This window comes from Heterodontus francisci, chromosome 48 (genome assembly GCF_036365525.1).
Source record: "Heterodontus francisci isolate sHetFra1 chromosome 48, sHetFra1.hap1, whole genome shotgun sequence".
Classification (NCBI taxonomy): Eukaryota; Metazoa; Chordata; class Chondrichthyes; order Heterodontiformes; family Heterodontidae; genus Heterodontus; species Heterodontus francisci.
Genome location: NC_090418.1, coordinates 2,613,178 through 2,629,261, shown reverse-complemented (window position 1 = coordinate 2,629,261; position 16,084 = coordinate 2,613,178). Strand labels below are relative to the sequence as shown.

Sequence of the window (16,084 nt, the reverse complement as noted above, 5' to 3'; positions counted from 1 at the left end):
CTGTTTACTGATTCTCCTGCCACTGGAAACAGTTTCTTAATTTCTTAATTAGATGTGACATGACTCCATGACCTAAAGAGCTCCTGAGTCTTGGTACCCATTGCTTCGATTTTTGGTCATGTTTCTGCAGACAGTCACACTTGCAGGCACTGGGCGGGAGCTGTATCTGCAAACTCCTTCCCAACATCACTACCATCTGTACAGAAAGAAGACCCAATATGCAAAAGTTACAGTGGATAAGCCTGCAGGTAAACTACTGAAAAAGGTATCACTTGGTAGCGTGAAGTTGACAGTAAGGAGAGAACCTTTTTGAAATGTATGTAATATTAAATGACTCAGTCGCATAAAGTCCTGGTTGTTACTTTACAATAAGTCCAGACTGTGGAAAGTAGGAGTTTAAAATGAAAGTAATTTTGAAGCCATACCAGTATTATTTCCCAGAGTAAACTGGAATAACGTGGTCGGCAGGGATAGAGAGAGATCAACTTCCAGGACGTTTATAGAGTAGGGAGACCGGGCAGGATGAATTAACACTGTGAAAGAAAATGAATTTTGAACATGACACAGGTGCACAAGACTTGGAGAGGAAGTGGTTTTATTTAGAAGTCATTTTCTTTGAATAAAAATCACAGGAATCCTGAACAATGTTTACTACAAAGAAAAAGCAGGCACATATCGCTGAGAGATGGCGCAGAGATGTAAGGTTTCTGCAATTCTTAACCTACCCTATTACTCTCTCTCTCACACAGACACACACACAGTGCAGATTACAGACTCTGAATGAGACTGGAAACTGATGGAGAGCAGCATAGTTCTACCGCTCAGTGAAGGAGTTGACTGTGGCTGCACTGTAACTACAGCAGCAGCATGAGGTGCTTACTTCATGCTGATGGGAAGACGTAGGGTAAACCTGGACCCTGCCTCAGTGCAGAGCAAAGTGAAAGGAGGCTCATTTCCTTCAGGGAAGTCCCAACTCCAGGTTGACGACTAGAAGGTCTCAGTGCCAGTGACAGATCTACACTGATGCCTCGATTCTAGTATGAATACAGCCTGACAATCCGTGATCACAGAACCAAACAGCACAGGAGGCCATTCAGCCCATCTCACCTGTGTTGGCTCTTTGAAATGTCTTTCCAATTAGCCCCACTACCCCCGATCTTTCCTCACAGCCTTGCAAATGCCTCCTTTCACCAAAGATTGGATTATGAGGACAGATTACATAAACCAGGTTGTATTCCCTGGAATATCAAAGGTTAAGGGGTGATTTGATTGAGGTTTTTAGGATTTTGAAAGGAATTGACAGGGTAGAGAGAGAGAAACTTTTCCACTGGAGAACATAACTATAAAAATCAGCACCAGGCCATTTAGGAGAGAAATTAGGAAACACTTCTTCACAGACAGGATATCAGAAGCGTGCAACTCTCTCTCACAAAATGCAGTACATGCCAGCTCAATTAATCATTTTAAATCTGAGATCGATGGATTTTTGCTAGATAAAGGTATTGAGCGATATGGAGCCAATGCAGGTGGATGGAGTTTGGATACAGATTAGCCGTGATCTCTCTGAATGACAGAACGGGCTCTGGTGCCCAGTCTGATGCATTCTCCTGAAACAGTGTTGGGGGGGAGGGGGTGGCAAGTAGGGGGAGAAGGGAAGAGGGCAGGGGACCCAGAATCCACCCATGCTCCTCTCCCTGACACTCACTACAAAGAGCCAAATGGACTTACATATTCGCCAAATTCCCCCCCCCCCCCCACTCTCTCTCTCATAAATATATATTATATATAATATATATAATACACACACACATATGCATAGGTTCCACCCCCAATATTAAACACATTCTTTCTGGTTTATAAAAATATGGCTTACAGTTAATGCAGTAGTTTCTATGAATCTGTATTCACAAAACACTGGGGGTTCAACCTCTGATTGTAATGGTCTGAGAAAAGCATGGGACTGGCAAGATGAGGGCTGAATGAGGGGACTTACCCAATTTAAACTTCTTCCAGCAATGGTGGTCCTGCGCTTGTTTTGATCATGGGCTTTGTTGGGGGGAGGTGGTGGTGGTCGGGGAGAAACTCTTGACAATCTTCACCAGACTCAGAGCTCTGCTCCCTGGACAGGACAAGCACCTCATGAGGTCAGAGAGCTGGAAGACTACTCCTGGTCCCTGAAGCAGAGGCTGGCTGGGAGCAGCCCACAGTGCAGTATGAGGAATCATTTCAAACACTGCGATGAAAACATAGAACAAGGTGGAATTAAGCTGCTTCAGGGAGGCAGGGCTGGCATGCTGGCACAAACCTCCCATCAGATTGCGTAGACACTGTGGACACAGACTCACAGGGAAGTGTTTAAACAAAAAGATTTGCCCACTGATTCGTTGACTTGTTGCCATGACAGGTTTCCAACTCACTTGTCATTATTTTACGGGTTTAAAACTAGCAAATACTAAACGTGTCACTCAGCTGAGAAGTTGCATAAAATTCAGGTCATTAGGGCCTCTAAAAGCTGTCAATTTCCAGCAAAGCTAGAAGACCCTATTGGGACTTTGCATTGAAATGGCATTGCCAAATTAGGGCAATTCGGATGGGCAATTAATGCTGGCCTTGCCAGCAACGCCCACATTCAAGAATGAATGACTAAAAAAAACACCCACACATTCTGCAGGTTCCAGCTCCAGGTAAACCTGTACAAGATAGCAGCAGAGTAGATAACAAAAGGGACATGATCCTGTTGTAGCTCCTGGCAGAACCTCACTGACAACTTCTCCGTGTCAATTGTTGCGAGGAACATTAATTTCAGGCACCAATAACTATCCACATCTAACACTCCCAGGCCAGGTACAGCACGGGTTAGATACAGAGTAAAGCTCCCTCTTCACTGTCCCCATCAAACACTCGAAGGGCAGGTACAGCACGGGGTTAGATACAGAGTAAAGCTCCCTCTACACTGTCCCATCAAACACTCCCAGGACAGGTACAGCACGGAGTTAGTTACAGATCCACTTCCAGTGAAAAAGGGATAAGATAGAGAGACAGACACACAGATCAGTGCAAATGTGTTGGGAAAAAAAACGGGGGGTTCGATACAGAGTAAAGCTCCCTCTACAAAAAAAAAAGAAAAAGAAGAAAAAAAAAACGGGGTTAGATACAGAGTAAAGCTCCCTCTACACTGTCCCATCAAACACTCACAGGACAGGGACAGCACGGGGTTAGATACAGAGTAAAGCTCCCTCTACACTGTCCCATCAAACACTCACAGGACAGGGACAGCACGGGGTTAGATACAGAGTAAAGCTCCCTCTACACTGTCCCATCAAACACTCCCAGGACAGGTACAGCATGGGGTTAGATACAGAGTAAAGCTCCCTCTACATTGTCCCATCAAACACTCCCAAGGCAGTGTACTCACATCTGTATCCACCAGTACTGTACTCCAGTGCTATACAGCAACAGACCTGGACCCACCATTACTGTACCCTAGTGTTATTCAGCAACAAGCCTGGACCCAGCAGTACTGTACCCCAGTGTTATACAGCAACAGGCCTATTATTAAAACCTGGGTGATAACACTGGTGTCTACAAGTGCACAGATAAACTTGATTCAAATAGGACGATGCTACTTAAAACTTTGGCAGAAATCAAAACTGCAGAAGTATAAATCAGGACACTCCCGATTAACAATTTGAAACTACGCAGGGGAGGTCAGGCTCTGTAATTAAACCTTCCAATAAACAATGAATGAGGTGGTCGATTTTGAGTAGATGTGGTGCTGATTTACATTCCAATATGGCAAGGCAGGTTGGGTTCCTTCTTAAAACCCCAAGGGGTGAGGAGTCACAGTGCCACCATTGCTCACTACTGCTGCAGTGATAGCACGCATGTTCTTGAAGACCTGCTTGGCAGAGCTGGAGCTGAGAGCATTCAGACTGTCCATAATGCGAGCATAAGCCTAAAAATAAAATATACAAATCCTCGTTACCAATATATCCACATACTCATTTTGTACTGAATACAACAGCCCCTGCTCCTAGATTAGGTTTATAATCCCTCAAGTATCGAAGATTATGGGCTGATCTAATTGATGTATTTAAGACAATTAAAGGATTCGACAGGGTCGATACTGAAAACTATTTCCTCTGGTGAGGAAAGTCCAGAACAAGGGGGCAGAACCTTAAAATTAGAGCCGGGCCGTTCAGGGGTGATGTCAGGAAGCACTTCTCCACACAAAGGGGAGTGGAAATCTGGAACTCTCTCCCCAAAAAAGCCGTTGAGGCTGGGGGTCAGTTGGAAGTTTCAAATGGAAATTGATAGATTTTTGTTGGGTAAGGGGATTACGGTTATGGAACCAAGGCAGGTAGAGGGGGTTAAGATACAGATCAGCCATGATCTAACTGAATGATGGAAGGCTGACCAAGAAAGTATTGGGATAGTCAAGTCTCAAAGTGACAAAGGCATGGATGAGGGATTCAGCAGCAGATGAAGTAGTTCAATGTGGTTCTGGGTGGATAGAAGTGAAAGCACCAACCTCAATGCACCAGGTTTCACAAAGGAATTTCTCATGTTGAGCAGTCGCATGCCCCTGGCTTAGAGAACGGGAAGCCCTGTAGTGACCAAATGGACAATAGTTTTAGACAAAGGTGTTGCACAATCGAGCTAAAGAGAAAACTGCAAAATACTGAAATAAGAACAGAAATACACAGCTGAATGGGGTAAAGATGTGTTAACATTTCAGGTAGAGACCTTTCTTCATAGGAACAGGAGGAGGCCGTTCAGCCCCTCGAGTCTGTTCAGCCATTCAATTAGATCATGGCAGATCTGTATCTTAACTCCATTTACCCACCTTGGTTCCGTAACCCTTAATCCCCTTATCTAACAAAAATTAATCTGTTTTGGAATTTTCAATTTCAACAGCTTTTTTAGAGGGAGAGAGTTCCAGATTTCCACTCCCCTTTGTGTGAAGAAGTGCTTCCTAACATCACCCCTGAACGGCCTGGCTCTAATTTGAAGGTTCTGCCCCCTTGTTCTGGACTCCCCCCACCAGAGGAAATAGTTTCTCTCTATTGACCCGATCAACTCCTTTAATCATCTTAAACACCTCGATTAGATCACCCCCTTAATCTTCTATACTTGAAGGAATGCAAGCCTAGTCGATGCAACCTGGCCGCATAATTTAACCCTTTTAGACCCGGTATCATTCTAGTGAACCTGTTCTGCGCCCCTCCAAGGCCAGTATATCCTTCCTGAGATGCAGTGCCCAGAACTGAACACAGTTCAGCAACAACTGATCTGATGGCTCAGAATTATGACGAAAGGTTAACAGTAACCGGTTATTCCCCTTTTCAGATGCTGACCAATCAGTTATGCATATTCAGCATCTTCCCTATTTATATAAAGCACAGATTTTCCAATGATGGTCTGTAAAGAGATCCCAGATAACTACGTCTCTCAGGCTAAACAGACTGATTGTCACTTGTGCAGCTTAATGTTTGCTTAACATTTTTTTTGTTCATGTCAAGGAACAACAAAACAAAGTTTCTCACTGATATCATAGACAGGATATGGTGCAGCAGAATATACACTGCTGCTGCTTTGCCGACTTAAACTCAGTTTTGATATTTCCATGCCTCACTCTCATGTTGGAATATAAATCGTGGAATGGGATAGAACCCATTCTCTCCACAAACCCAGCACAGTTAGTCCTAGAGTCATAGAGAGATACAGCACTGAAACAGGCCCTTCGGCCCACCGAGTCTGTGCCGACCAACAACCACCCATTTATACTAATCCTACATTAATCCCATATTCCCTACCACATCCCCACCATTCTCCTACCACCTACCTACACTAGGGGCAATTTACAATGGCCAATTTACCTATCAACCTGCAAGTCTTTGGCTGTGGGAGGAAACTGGAGCACCCGGCGGAAACGCACGCGGTCACAGGGAGAACTTGCAAACTCCGCACAGGCAGTATCCAGAACCGAACCCAGGTTGCTGGAGCTGTGAGGCTGCAGTGCTAACCACTGTGCCGCCCCAACAATCCCTGTTGTGGATTCTACTTACAGTAGAACCTCATAGTTCGGCCAAGGTAGTAACCAACTGCTCCATTTACTAGGCAATCCCTCCAACTGTCCTCCCTGGTAACTGGGCGATTCTCCCAGTTGAGCTAATCCTTGCCCTACTCTTCCAGTGCACAAAGTGCTGCCCAACTTCACTCGATCCTTTCAGTTCAACACTCACATTGAGGTGTAATCTTGAGGTTGTAAAGGTGGCGACAGGAAGGTGATCACTTTGTACTGAACAGTACAAAATTCTGTGATGATAAAGGAGGCGGCCATTCAGCCCATTGTGTACGTGCCAGTTCTTTGAAAGAACTATGCTGTTAGCCCCACTGCCCCCTGCTCTTTCCCCATTACCCTGCAAACTTTGCCCCTTCAAGTATTTATCCAATTCCCTTTAGAGAGTTACTATTGAATCTGCTTCCACTGCCCTTTCAAGCAGCACATTCCAGATCACAATAACTCACTGTGCAAAAAAAATGATCTCCCCCTTTGTACTTTTGCCATTATCTTATATCTGTGTGCTCTGGTTACCAACCCTCCTGCTAACGGAAACAGTTTCTCCTTATTTACTCTACCAAAAACCCCTTCACGATTTTGAACGCCTCTATTAAATTTCCCCTTAACCTTCTCTTCTCTAGAGAGAACAATCCCAGCTTCTCCAGTCTCTCCACTTTAACTGAAGTCCCTCATCCCTGGGACCATTCTAGTAAATCTCCTCCGCACCCTCTAAGTCCTTGACATCATAATAGGGTCACATGTTGAGTTCCGAAGAAGGGTCACTGACCCGAAACGTTAACTCTGCTTCTCTTTCCACAGATGCTGCCAGACCTGCTGAGTGAATCCAGCATTTCTTGTTTTTGTTTCACATGTTGAAGGCTTTTGTTTAAAACATAGAAATAGCTCAGATGCCACTGATGGAAACTTTAAGTAGAGAAAGCAGTTCCAAAAGGGGTGAGCGATTTTGTGAATTAGATCGGATCTGCATTGTCTTAAAAAAAAAATTCCATTCAGCAAGCTGCAAACCACAGTGTTAACTGGTGCTGTGTGGGAGTGAGCACTGTGGACAGCAAACTGGCGCGGAGGAGGTGGATGGAAAGGAAAGAAGGGCCTATTTATGATGAGGGTGTCTTCATTATTTAACACCACTGTGCACTTACAAGCCAAAGATTTGCATTTCTATGGCGCCTTTCACCATGTCAGGACGTCCCAAAGTGCTTTCCAACCAATGAAGTATCTTTCAAGTGTAGTATTTGTTGTAATGTAGAAAAACGAGGCAGCTGATATGCACATAGTAAGCTTCCACAAACAGCAACGTGATATGATCAGATAATCTGTATTTAGTGATGTTGATTGAGGGATAGATACTGACCCAGGACATCAGGGAGAATTTCCCTTTCTTTACCATCCACTGGAGGGAGCAGGTGGGGCCTTGGTTTACTGTCTCATACAAAAGGTAACCCTTCCAACAGTGCTGCAATCCCTCAGTGCTAACCCTCCTCTGAGGTAGCAACTAGGGACGAACAATGAATGTTGCCTTGCCATCATCTATACACAGAGGAAAAAGTTAAAAGAAAATCATGGAACTCAACTCAAAAAAGAAAAATTTGCACAGCTACAGGGAAAGAGCAGGGGGAATGTGGAGATGATCATCATTGAGGATTCTATAATCAACTTTCATCAACAAAGTAAATATCAAACTTGATTTCTCATCACATGAGCAGTTTGCAGTAGTTGGAATTGCGACTGTAACCCAGTCAAAGCCAACACTTGCAAAAAGGGAGCGGACAACATGCAAAACAAATGGATCCCCATTGCTGATTCCTTACCGTGACAGAACAACCATCATGGCATAAAGATCAATGGCACTGTCTGCTACCCTCTTCAGCAGGAACTGTTCATCTACAAAGACATACAAAACAACAGTGTTAGGAGCTGCCCAATGGGCATCAATTCCTGCCTCTGGAGGAAATGCTGGTGCCAACCAGTTGGTGGCATTCTTGTTTCTGAGCCAGAAGGTCTTGTGCTTGAGTCCCACACTAGAGGCTTGAGCATATAATCCAAGCTGACACTCGCAGGGTCAGTACTGAGGGAACGCGGCACTGTCAGAGGGGCAGTACTAAGGGAGTGCTGCACTTTCAGAGGGTCAGTACTGAGGGAGCACGGCACCGTTGGAGGGTCAGTACTGAGGGAGAGCTGCACTGTCGGAGGGTCAGTACTGAGGGAGCGCTGCACTGTGGGGGGGGGGGGCGGAATGAGGGAGCATGGCACTGTGGGAGGGGCAGGAGTGAGAGAGCGCGGCACTGTCAGAGGGGCAGGAGTGAGGAAGTGCGGCACTGTCAGAGGGGCAGGAGTGAGGGCACGCGACACTGACAGAGGGGCAGGAGTGAGGGCACGCGACACTGACAGAGGGGCAGTACTGAGGGAGCGCAGCACTGTTGAAAGGTCAGCACTGTTGGAGCGGCCATCCTTCAGGTGAGTCTTTTAATGGAATATTTGAAAAATAAAAATTTAAAATCAAATGGGGAATGGGACCAAGTGCATGGATCGCTCTTTCAGAGCTTCTGTCCCATCAGATTCTGTCACTCTACAGGCAATGGTCAAACAATATTATTAAGAACATAAAAGTTGTTTGGAAAATTCCACTTGAATTTATAAATCCAGCTCGCTCACCCCAATGTTCAGATGGTTAGGGGCTGCCAGCATGGAAATGAAGTTTAGAGACCAGGAAGATCCCAGGTTTGAGTCCTGATTTCAGCCGAGTTAGTGGCTAATTGGTTTAGTCTGAGAGATTGGGTCCAGTCAAAGCATTGCTATATCCTCTCCACCTCAAGGTTTTGATAGAATGAATGTTTCCTCTTTTGGGAAAGATCATAACTAGAGGCTATCAATATAGAATAATCACCAAGAAATCCAATACGGAATTCAGAAGAAACATCTTTACCCAGAGAGTGGTGAGAATGTGGAACTCACTACCATAGGGAGTGGTCGAAGAGAGTAGTATAGATGCATTTAAGGGGAAGCTGGACAAGAATATGAGGGAAGAAGGGGATTGAGGGTTACAAAGATAGATTTAGATGGGAAAAGATGGGAGGAGGCTCGAGTGAAGCAAAAACACCAGCATGGACTGGCTGGGTCAAATAGCCTGTTTCTGTGCCGTATATCCTATGTAAAAATATTTTCCCACAGTCCATTATTAGTTAAACAAATCCCGTGTTAAAATCTGATCAACTCTGGGTCTGCTTTCCCCCTCTACCCTTGTGGCTCAGTGAGCTAATGCCCTGAGCAATGAGTAGCTGAGCTGTACCAACAGGATCTTGGGTTCAAACCCTGCTCTATCTGAATTAGTCGATCTCAGAAAAAGTAAACACAGGTTGCTGATGACAGACTGGTGAAATTTTCAGTTAATAAGTATGGGAAGACAATAACCATTGTCTTCGGTCCCCAATACAAAGTCCAATCTCTAGCCACCAACTCCCTGGCAACTGTCTGAGGCTGAACCAGACTGTTCACAACCTTGCTGTCATATGTGGCCCTGAAATGAGCTTCCAAACACACATCCGCACCATCACTCAGACTACTTCTTCCCACCTCCATAACATGGCCGGACTCTGCCCATGCCTCAACTCATCTGCTGCTGAAACCCTCTAGACTTGACAATTCCAATGCAAACCTGGCTGGCCACTCGTAAACTTGAGGTCATCCAAGACTCTGATGCTTGTGACCTAACTGCACCAATTCCCTTTCGCACACCATCCCTGTGCTCACTGACCTACACTAACTCGCAGTTAAGCAATGCCTCCATTTAAAAATTTTTATGTTTGAGTTTAAGACCCTCCATTGTATCTCCCCTCCCTATCTCTGTATCCTCCTCGAGGCCCACAACCCTCTGAAATCTCTGCACTCCCCTAATTCTGGCTTTGAGTATCTCCAATTTTAATCACTACACCATTGGCAGCCGTGCCTTCAGCTGCCTGGACCCTAAGCTCTGGAATTCCCTCCTTAAAGCTCTCCACTGATCTCTGTTCCTTTAAGACACTTAAAAACATACCTCTTTGTCCAAGATTTTGGTCGCCTGTCCTAATATCTCCTTATGTGGCTCACTGTCAAATTTTGTTTGATAAATTGCTCCTGTGAAGTGCTTTGGGATGGTTTACTACATTAAAGATGCTATATAAATGTAAGTTGTTGTTCAGTGGGCCACTCATCACTAACATATTAACAAATTAAGAAAATAATTTGTTCTTATGTAGCAACTTATCACACACAAAGACATCTTAATGGATTTCCACAGTCCATGAATTATTTTTGAAGAGCAGTCATTGTTGTAGGTAAACACTGCAGCCAATTTACACACAGCAGAAGCACTAGAGATAAATGGCTGGCTGATCTGCTTTTGGTGGTATTGCTCAAGAGGTGAATGTTGGATACTGGAGAGAAGGCCCCCTGCTCTTCTGATGCCACAGGATCTTTCTCGCCAGGATGACAGGGACCAAGTGACATCTTCTTCAAAAGATGTCACTTCCCGTAATGCAGCTCTTTCTCCGCACTGCAGTGTCAGTCTGGTTTAGGGGTTCACGACGCACAAGCGAAGATAAAAAGGAAATTTCACGAAAGGGCACACCTTTTTCTCACAGAAGGTCTGTCCAATTTTAATCTTTTCATTTAGCAAGCATGCTCACCGACAATTCTCTTCCCATACTTCAACAGCAGGTCTTCTGTGCAGCCACCAAACTTTTCAATTGCTTTCACTGTCTGAAAGACAAACACAGCCAGTGTCACCCTAAAGGGCATACTTTGTAATGTCAAGCTAGTTAATCAAGAGCTCATAGGAACTGAAATAGGCCATTCATCCCTTTGAGCATGGCTGTTCTGTATCCAAACTCCATCCACCCTTGTCTCCATAACCCTTAACCCTTGGTTAGCAAAAATCCATCGATCTCAGATTTAAAATGATTAATTGAGCTAACATCCACTGCTTTTTGTGGAGAGAGTCATAAACTCCTATTATCCTTTGTGTAAAGAACTGCTTCCTAAAGTCTCCCCTGAATGGACTGGCTCTGATTTTAAAGTTATATCCCCTTGTCCTACTCTCCCTATCAGTTCCTTTCAAAATCCTAAAAACCTCAATCAAATTACTCCTTAACCTTCTATATTCTAAGGAATACAATCCTAATGGTGCAATCTCTCCTCATTATTTAACTCTAGGAGCTCTGCTAACATTCTGGCATGTCAGCACTTTCAAATAGGTCCCACCCAGTGTGGTGGTCTGTATTAAACACGCCCATCTCCCCTCCATCTCCATGTAAAGGGAGGGGATCCTCTCCCAAACCTCTCCTTGGTTGCACTTGCCCTTATTTGCTGCCTTTTTATTGTCCGATCTTTCACCTTTGACCTTTTTCCCATCCCAGCCGCAGTGCACATACTTGCCTTTTGGACTTGCCCTTCAGCAGCCTTAATAATTATGGCTGATACTTTTCCTACTGTAAATACCAATATCCTGGTCCCAACCACCCCTAGCAACCCAAAGCACGAATAGGTCTCTCATAGCCTTCCTCAGACCTTATATCTCCACACCTGATGGCCAAGATTCAATACCCTTTTGATTTTTCTGGTTTATTCTTGCACCAGATGCTTGTTTTTCACCAACTCTTACTTCACAACAGAAGGTCTCAAGAGGTGAAGGAGCCCAGTCAGCCTAACCCCAGCTCATCCTTCCCTAGAAAGGTTCCATCATAGCACCTAACTGCTTCTTAAGGAATTCCTCCACTACCCTACCAAGAACAAGAACTTGTATTTGTATAACGCCATTTAAACTATTAAAACGTCCCAAGGCGCTTCACAGGAGTGATTACTAAACAAAATTTGACACTGAGCCACATAAGGAGATATTTGGGCAGATGAACAAAAGCTTGGTCAAAGAGGTAGGTTTTAAGGAGTGTCTTAAAGACACAGATTCACCAGAATGATACTGGAGTTAAAAGGGTTAAACTATAAGTACAGGTTGCATAGGCTAGGCTTGTATTCCCTTGTGTATAGAAGATTAAGGGGGTGATCTAATGGAGGTATTTAAAGGAGTTGATAGGGTCGATGGAGAGAAATTATTTCTTCTGGTGGAGGGAGTCCAGAAAGAGGGGACAGAACCTTCAAATTAGATTCAGGCCGTTCAGGAGTGATGACAGGAAGCATGCTACCACTCTCTTTGGAACCATTATGTTCCACGCACCATTTGACTTGAAGAAGACATAAGTCAGATTAAAAATGCCACCTTTTATGTTTGCTGAAAACTCAGATTAGTTGAAGGGAATGGGCAGGATTGTCCTCCTCCCCAACCCCAGTAACCACAACAATTATTTGAACTAGTGGTACTGAACTTACATTAAGGGCCAGTCAGAAAACTCGAGTTAGAACAGGGTGGGTCCCTGAAGTGTTATGTAAGTAACAGAAATTAACAGCAATGAACTCTGACCTGTATTGTCATCAACAAGGTTGGAGGGGGGGGGGGGGGGGTGGTGACTTTCACAAAGTTTTCACCAGGCACCTAACATGCTTCACGGGCACGTTCTGTTTCAAAAACGGAAACTTTGATGTGTTAAATGCAGAATTTGCTACTCATTTCAGAATGCATTTCAACTCAACCCCACTGCAAAATATAAATCACATTTTCAGTTTTAAGGAACAATCATTTCATAAATAATAGTAATTCAGAAAGTAATTTAGCTATGGCTTAGTGGCATCATTCTCTCGTCTTTGAGTCATAAGGTTGTGGACTCAAGCCCAATTCAAGAGACTTGAGCCCATAATCCATTCCAGGCTGACTGTCCCAGTGCAGTACTGAGGGAGTGCTGAACTGTCAGAGGTGCCATCTTTAGGATAATACTTTAAACTGAGGCCCCGTCTGCCCTCTCAAATGAATGTAAGAGATACAATGCACTATTTCAAAGAGAAAGGGAGTTCTCCCCGGTGTCCTGGGCCAATATTTATCCCTCAACCAACATCACTAAAAACAGATTGTCTGGCCATTATCATCTAGCTGTTTGTGGGATCTTGCTGTGTGCATTTCCTACATTACAACAGTTCAAAGACACTTCAAAAGTACTTCATTGGTTGTGAAGTGTTTTAGGGAATCCTGAGGTTGTGAACAGCACTGTAGAGAGGTTAATTCTTTCTTGTTTCACTCCCTGACACAGTGCAGTTTGCTCTGCTTTTCTATCACGATTAAATCCTACATCAATAGTTATTTCTTTTTTTGAGATAGAGGGCCCCTGTTGGCTCAGTAGGTTCATACAGCGGATAACCGAATCACTCTGTGCCGAGAAAGCTGTTCTCAGGCCTCTGCGACAGCAGAGTCTGTACAGTGTCACGGTGACAGTAGCGTACTCACCAGCTCCCCACTCTGTTTCAGCTCTGGATGTACAATGTTACTCAGGCTGATGCCTGTACTCAGCCCAGCCTTCCTGCAACAATAATGGAGGCAAACGGAGATCAGTTTAGAAAGGAAAGAGCACAGGGAATTGTTACGGCCACACATTCACACTTTACCCCAGAGTGCTAACAACCGAGTATTGAACGGGGCACTACCCAGTGCAAGCTCATCTACTTTCTTCCCCTCGTCCTCAGCTGAAGTACTGACCTATGTCAGGCACCATTCATCAGGTCCTGGGAATGGGTATTATCAGCTCTTTGAACATGACAGGGTATCAAAGCCAAATTGGTTCCATGCTGGTGTGCTTGGGAGCACTGTCTAGCAATCCTGAGTGGGTACCCTGGGCTGATGTTTACCCACTCCCTTAACCCTTATGAAGTTCCATCAGCATCAACCAAGCTACGATAAGCTAACCTAACACAGAATGGAGTTTGAACCCAGACCCCTCCATGTCTCCATGGAGCAAACCCAGACCCCTCCGTGTCTCCATGGAGCGAACCCAGACCCCTCCGTGTCTCTATGGAGCAAATCCAGACCCCTCCGTGTCTCCATGGAGCGAACCCAGAACCCTCTGTATCTCTATGGAGCAAACCCAGACCCCTCCGTGTCTCCATGGAGCGAACCCAGACCCCTCCGTGTCTCTATGGAGCAAACCCAGACCCCTCCGTGTCTCCATGGAGCGAACCCAGACCCCTCCGTGTCTCTATGGAGCAAATCCAGACCCCTCCGTGTCTCTATGGAGCAAACCCAGACCCCTCCGCGTCTCCATGGAGCGAACCCAGACCCCTCCGTGTCTCCATGGAGCAAACCCAGACCCCTCCGTGTCTCCATGGAGCAAACCCAGACCCCTCCGTGTCTCCATGGAGCAAACCCAGACCCCTCCGTGTCTCCATGGAGCAAACCCAGACCCCTCCGTGTCTCCATGGAGCAAACCCAGACCCCTCCGTGTCTCCATGGAGCAAACCCAGACCCCTCCGCGTCTCCATGGAGCAAACCCAGACCCCTCCGCGTCTCCATGGAGCAAACCCAGACCCCTCCGCGTCTCCATGGAGCAAACCCAGACCCCTCCGCGTCTCCATGGAGCAAACCCAGACCCCTCCGCGTCTCCATGGAGCAAACCTAGACTGCTCCATATTTCTCAGTTCCTGATTGAGGGTTTTTACTAACTGAGCTATCAGAGAACCTCAGGAATTGTGAATACAGCTTACTTTTTTTGGAACAACAGAACATTGGACACTGTGCCCAGTTCAGTTAGGGCCTGAGTTACTGCATTGATTGATCAATGTAGACTTTAGAGGTAATAAAAACAAGAAATGCTGGAAATACTCAGCAATTCTGGCAGCATCTGTGGAGAGAGAAGCAGAGTTAACATTTCATGTCAGTGACCCTTCATCAGAACCTGAAATGTCAACTCTGCTTCCTTCTCTACACCTGCTGCCAGACCTGCTGAGTATTTCCAGCATTTCTTGTTTTTATTTCAGATTTCCAGTGTCTGCAGTATTTTGCTTTTATTTTAGACTTTAGCAGTGTCAGCTGTGGCTCAGTGGTTAACACTTTCGCCTCTAAGTCAGAATGTTGTGGATTTGAGTCCATCTCCAGAGACATGAGCACATTATCCAGACTGACACTTCCAACACAGCACCGCACTGTCGGAGGGGCAGCACCGAGGGAGCGCCGCACTGTCGGAGGGGCAGCACCGAGGGAGCGCCGCACTGTCGGAGGGGCAGCACCGAGGGAGCGCCGCACTGTCGGAGGGGCAGCACCGAGGGAGCGGCGCACTGTCGCAGGGGCAGCACCGAGGGAGCGCCGCACTGTCGCAGGGGCAGCACCGAGGGAGCGCCGCACTGTCGGAGGGGCAGCACCGAGGGAGCGCCGCACTGTCGGAGGGGCAGCACCGAGGGAGCGCCGCACTGTCGGAGGGGCCGCACTGTCGGAGGGGCAGCACCGAGGGAGCGCCGCACTGTCGGAGGGGCAGCACCGAGGGAGCGCTGCACTGTCGCAGGGGCAGCACCGAGGGAGCGCGCACTGTCGCAGGGGCAGCACCGAGGGAGCGCCGCACTGTCAGAGGGGCAGCACCGAGGGAGCGCCACTCTGTCGGAGGGGCAGCACCGAGGGAGCGCCGCACTGTCAGAAATGTCTGCCTATCTTTCGCTGTATTGATGACAGCCTGAAATCTGACACATACAACATGTTGGAAAAAAAGCAGCACACGAGAAATATTAAGGGCTTGCTCATAATAATTTACAATTAAGAGGAACAGAATTAGAGACGGAGGCAGTACAAGTCCTGTTTTCAACCCAGTGAGGATACAGAGAGGAACACAGGAACAGGAGTGTGCTATGCTTCTACCTGTTGCAAACCTCTACACCTGGTTGGATGCTGTTTTCATATCTTCATGATCTTCCCTTAGAGGAGTAGGAGGATTCAAAGGCCGATTAACAGTCTGGCAGGGTGGCATTGTTATTGTTTATGTATCTTCTCCGATGGAAGGACATAAACAGTGTGAAGCAGTAGAAGGCTGATAAACAGTCTGCACGCTGCGGTGTGAACGGATGTTCTGCAGCTGTAACCACCTTCACATCAGTCAATAGGGG

General features: G+C 46.0%; 1 protein-coding gene across 2 annotated transcripts in view; it reads right to left on the bottom strand.

Moving 5' to 3' along the window:
- Positions 1 to 578: 578 nt before the first annotated feature.
- The window catches only part of acadvl (acyl-CoA dehydrogenase very long chain), a 62,541-nt gene continuing 47,035 nt past the window's right edge, over positions 579 to 16,084 (bottom strand). For both annotated transcript variants that reach the window (XM_068023637.1, XM_068023638.1), the window contains 5 exons: positions 13,449 to 13,521; positions 10,747 to 10,819; positions 7,894 to 7,966; positions 4,532 to 4,607; positions 579 to 3,955 (listed from right to left, as the gene is read on the bottom strand). In XM_068023637.1, coding sequence (XP_067879738.1) covers positions 3,818 to 3,955; positions 4,532 to 4,607; positions 7,894 to 7,966; positions 10,747 to 10,819; positions 13,449 to 13,521 — 433 coding nt within the window. In that variant the 3' untranslated portion in view covers positions 579 to 3,817. The remainder of the gene's footprint in view (positions 3,956 to 4,531; positions 4,608 to 7,893; positions 7,967 to 10,746; positions 10,820 to 13,448; positions 13,522 to 16,084) is intronic.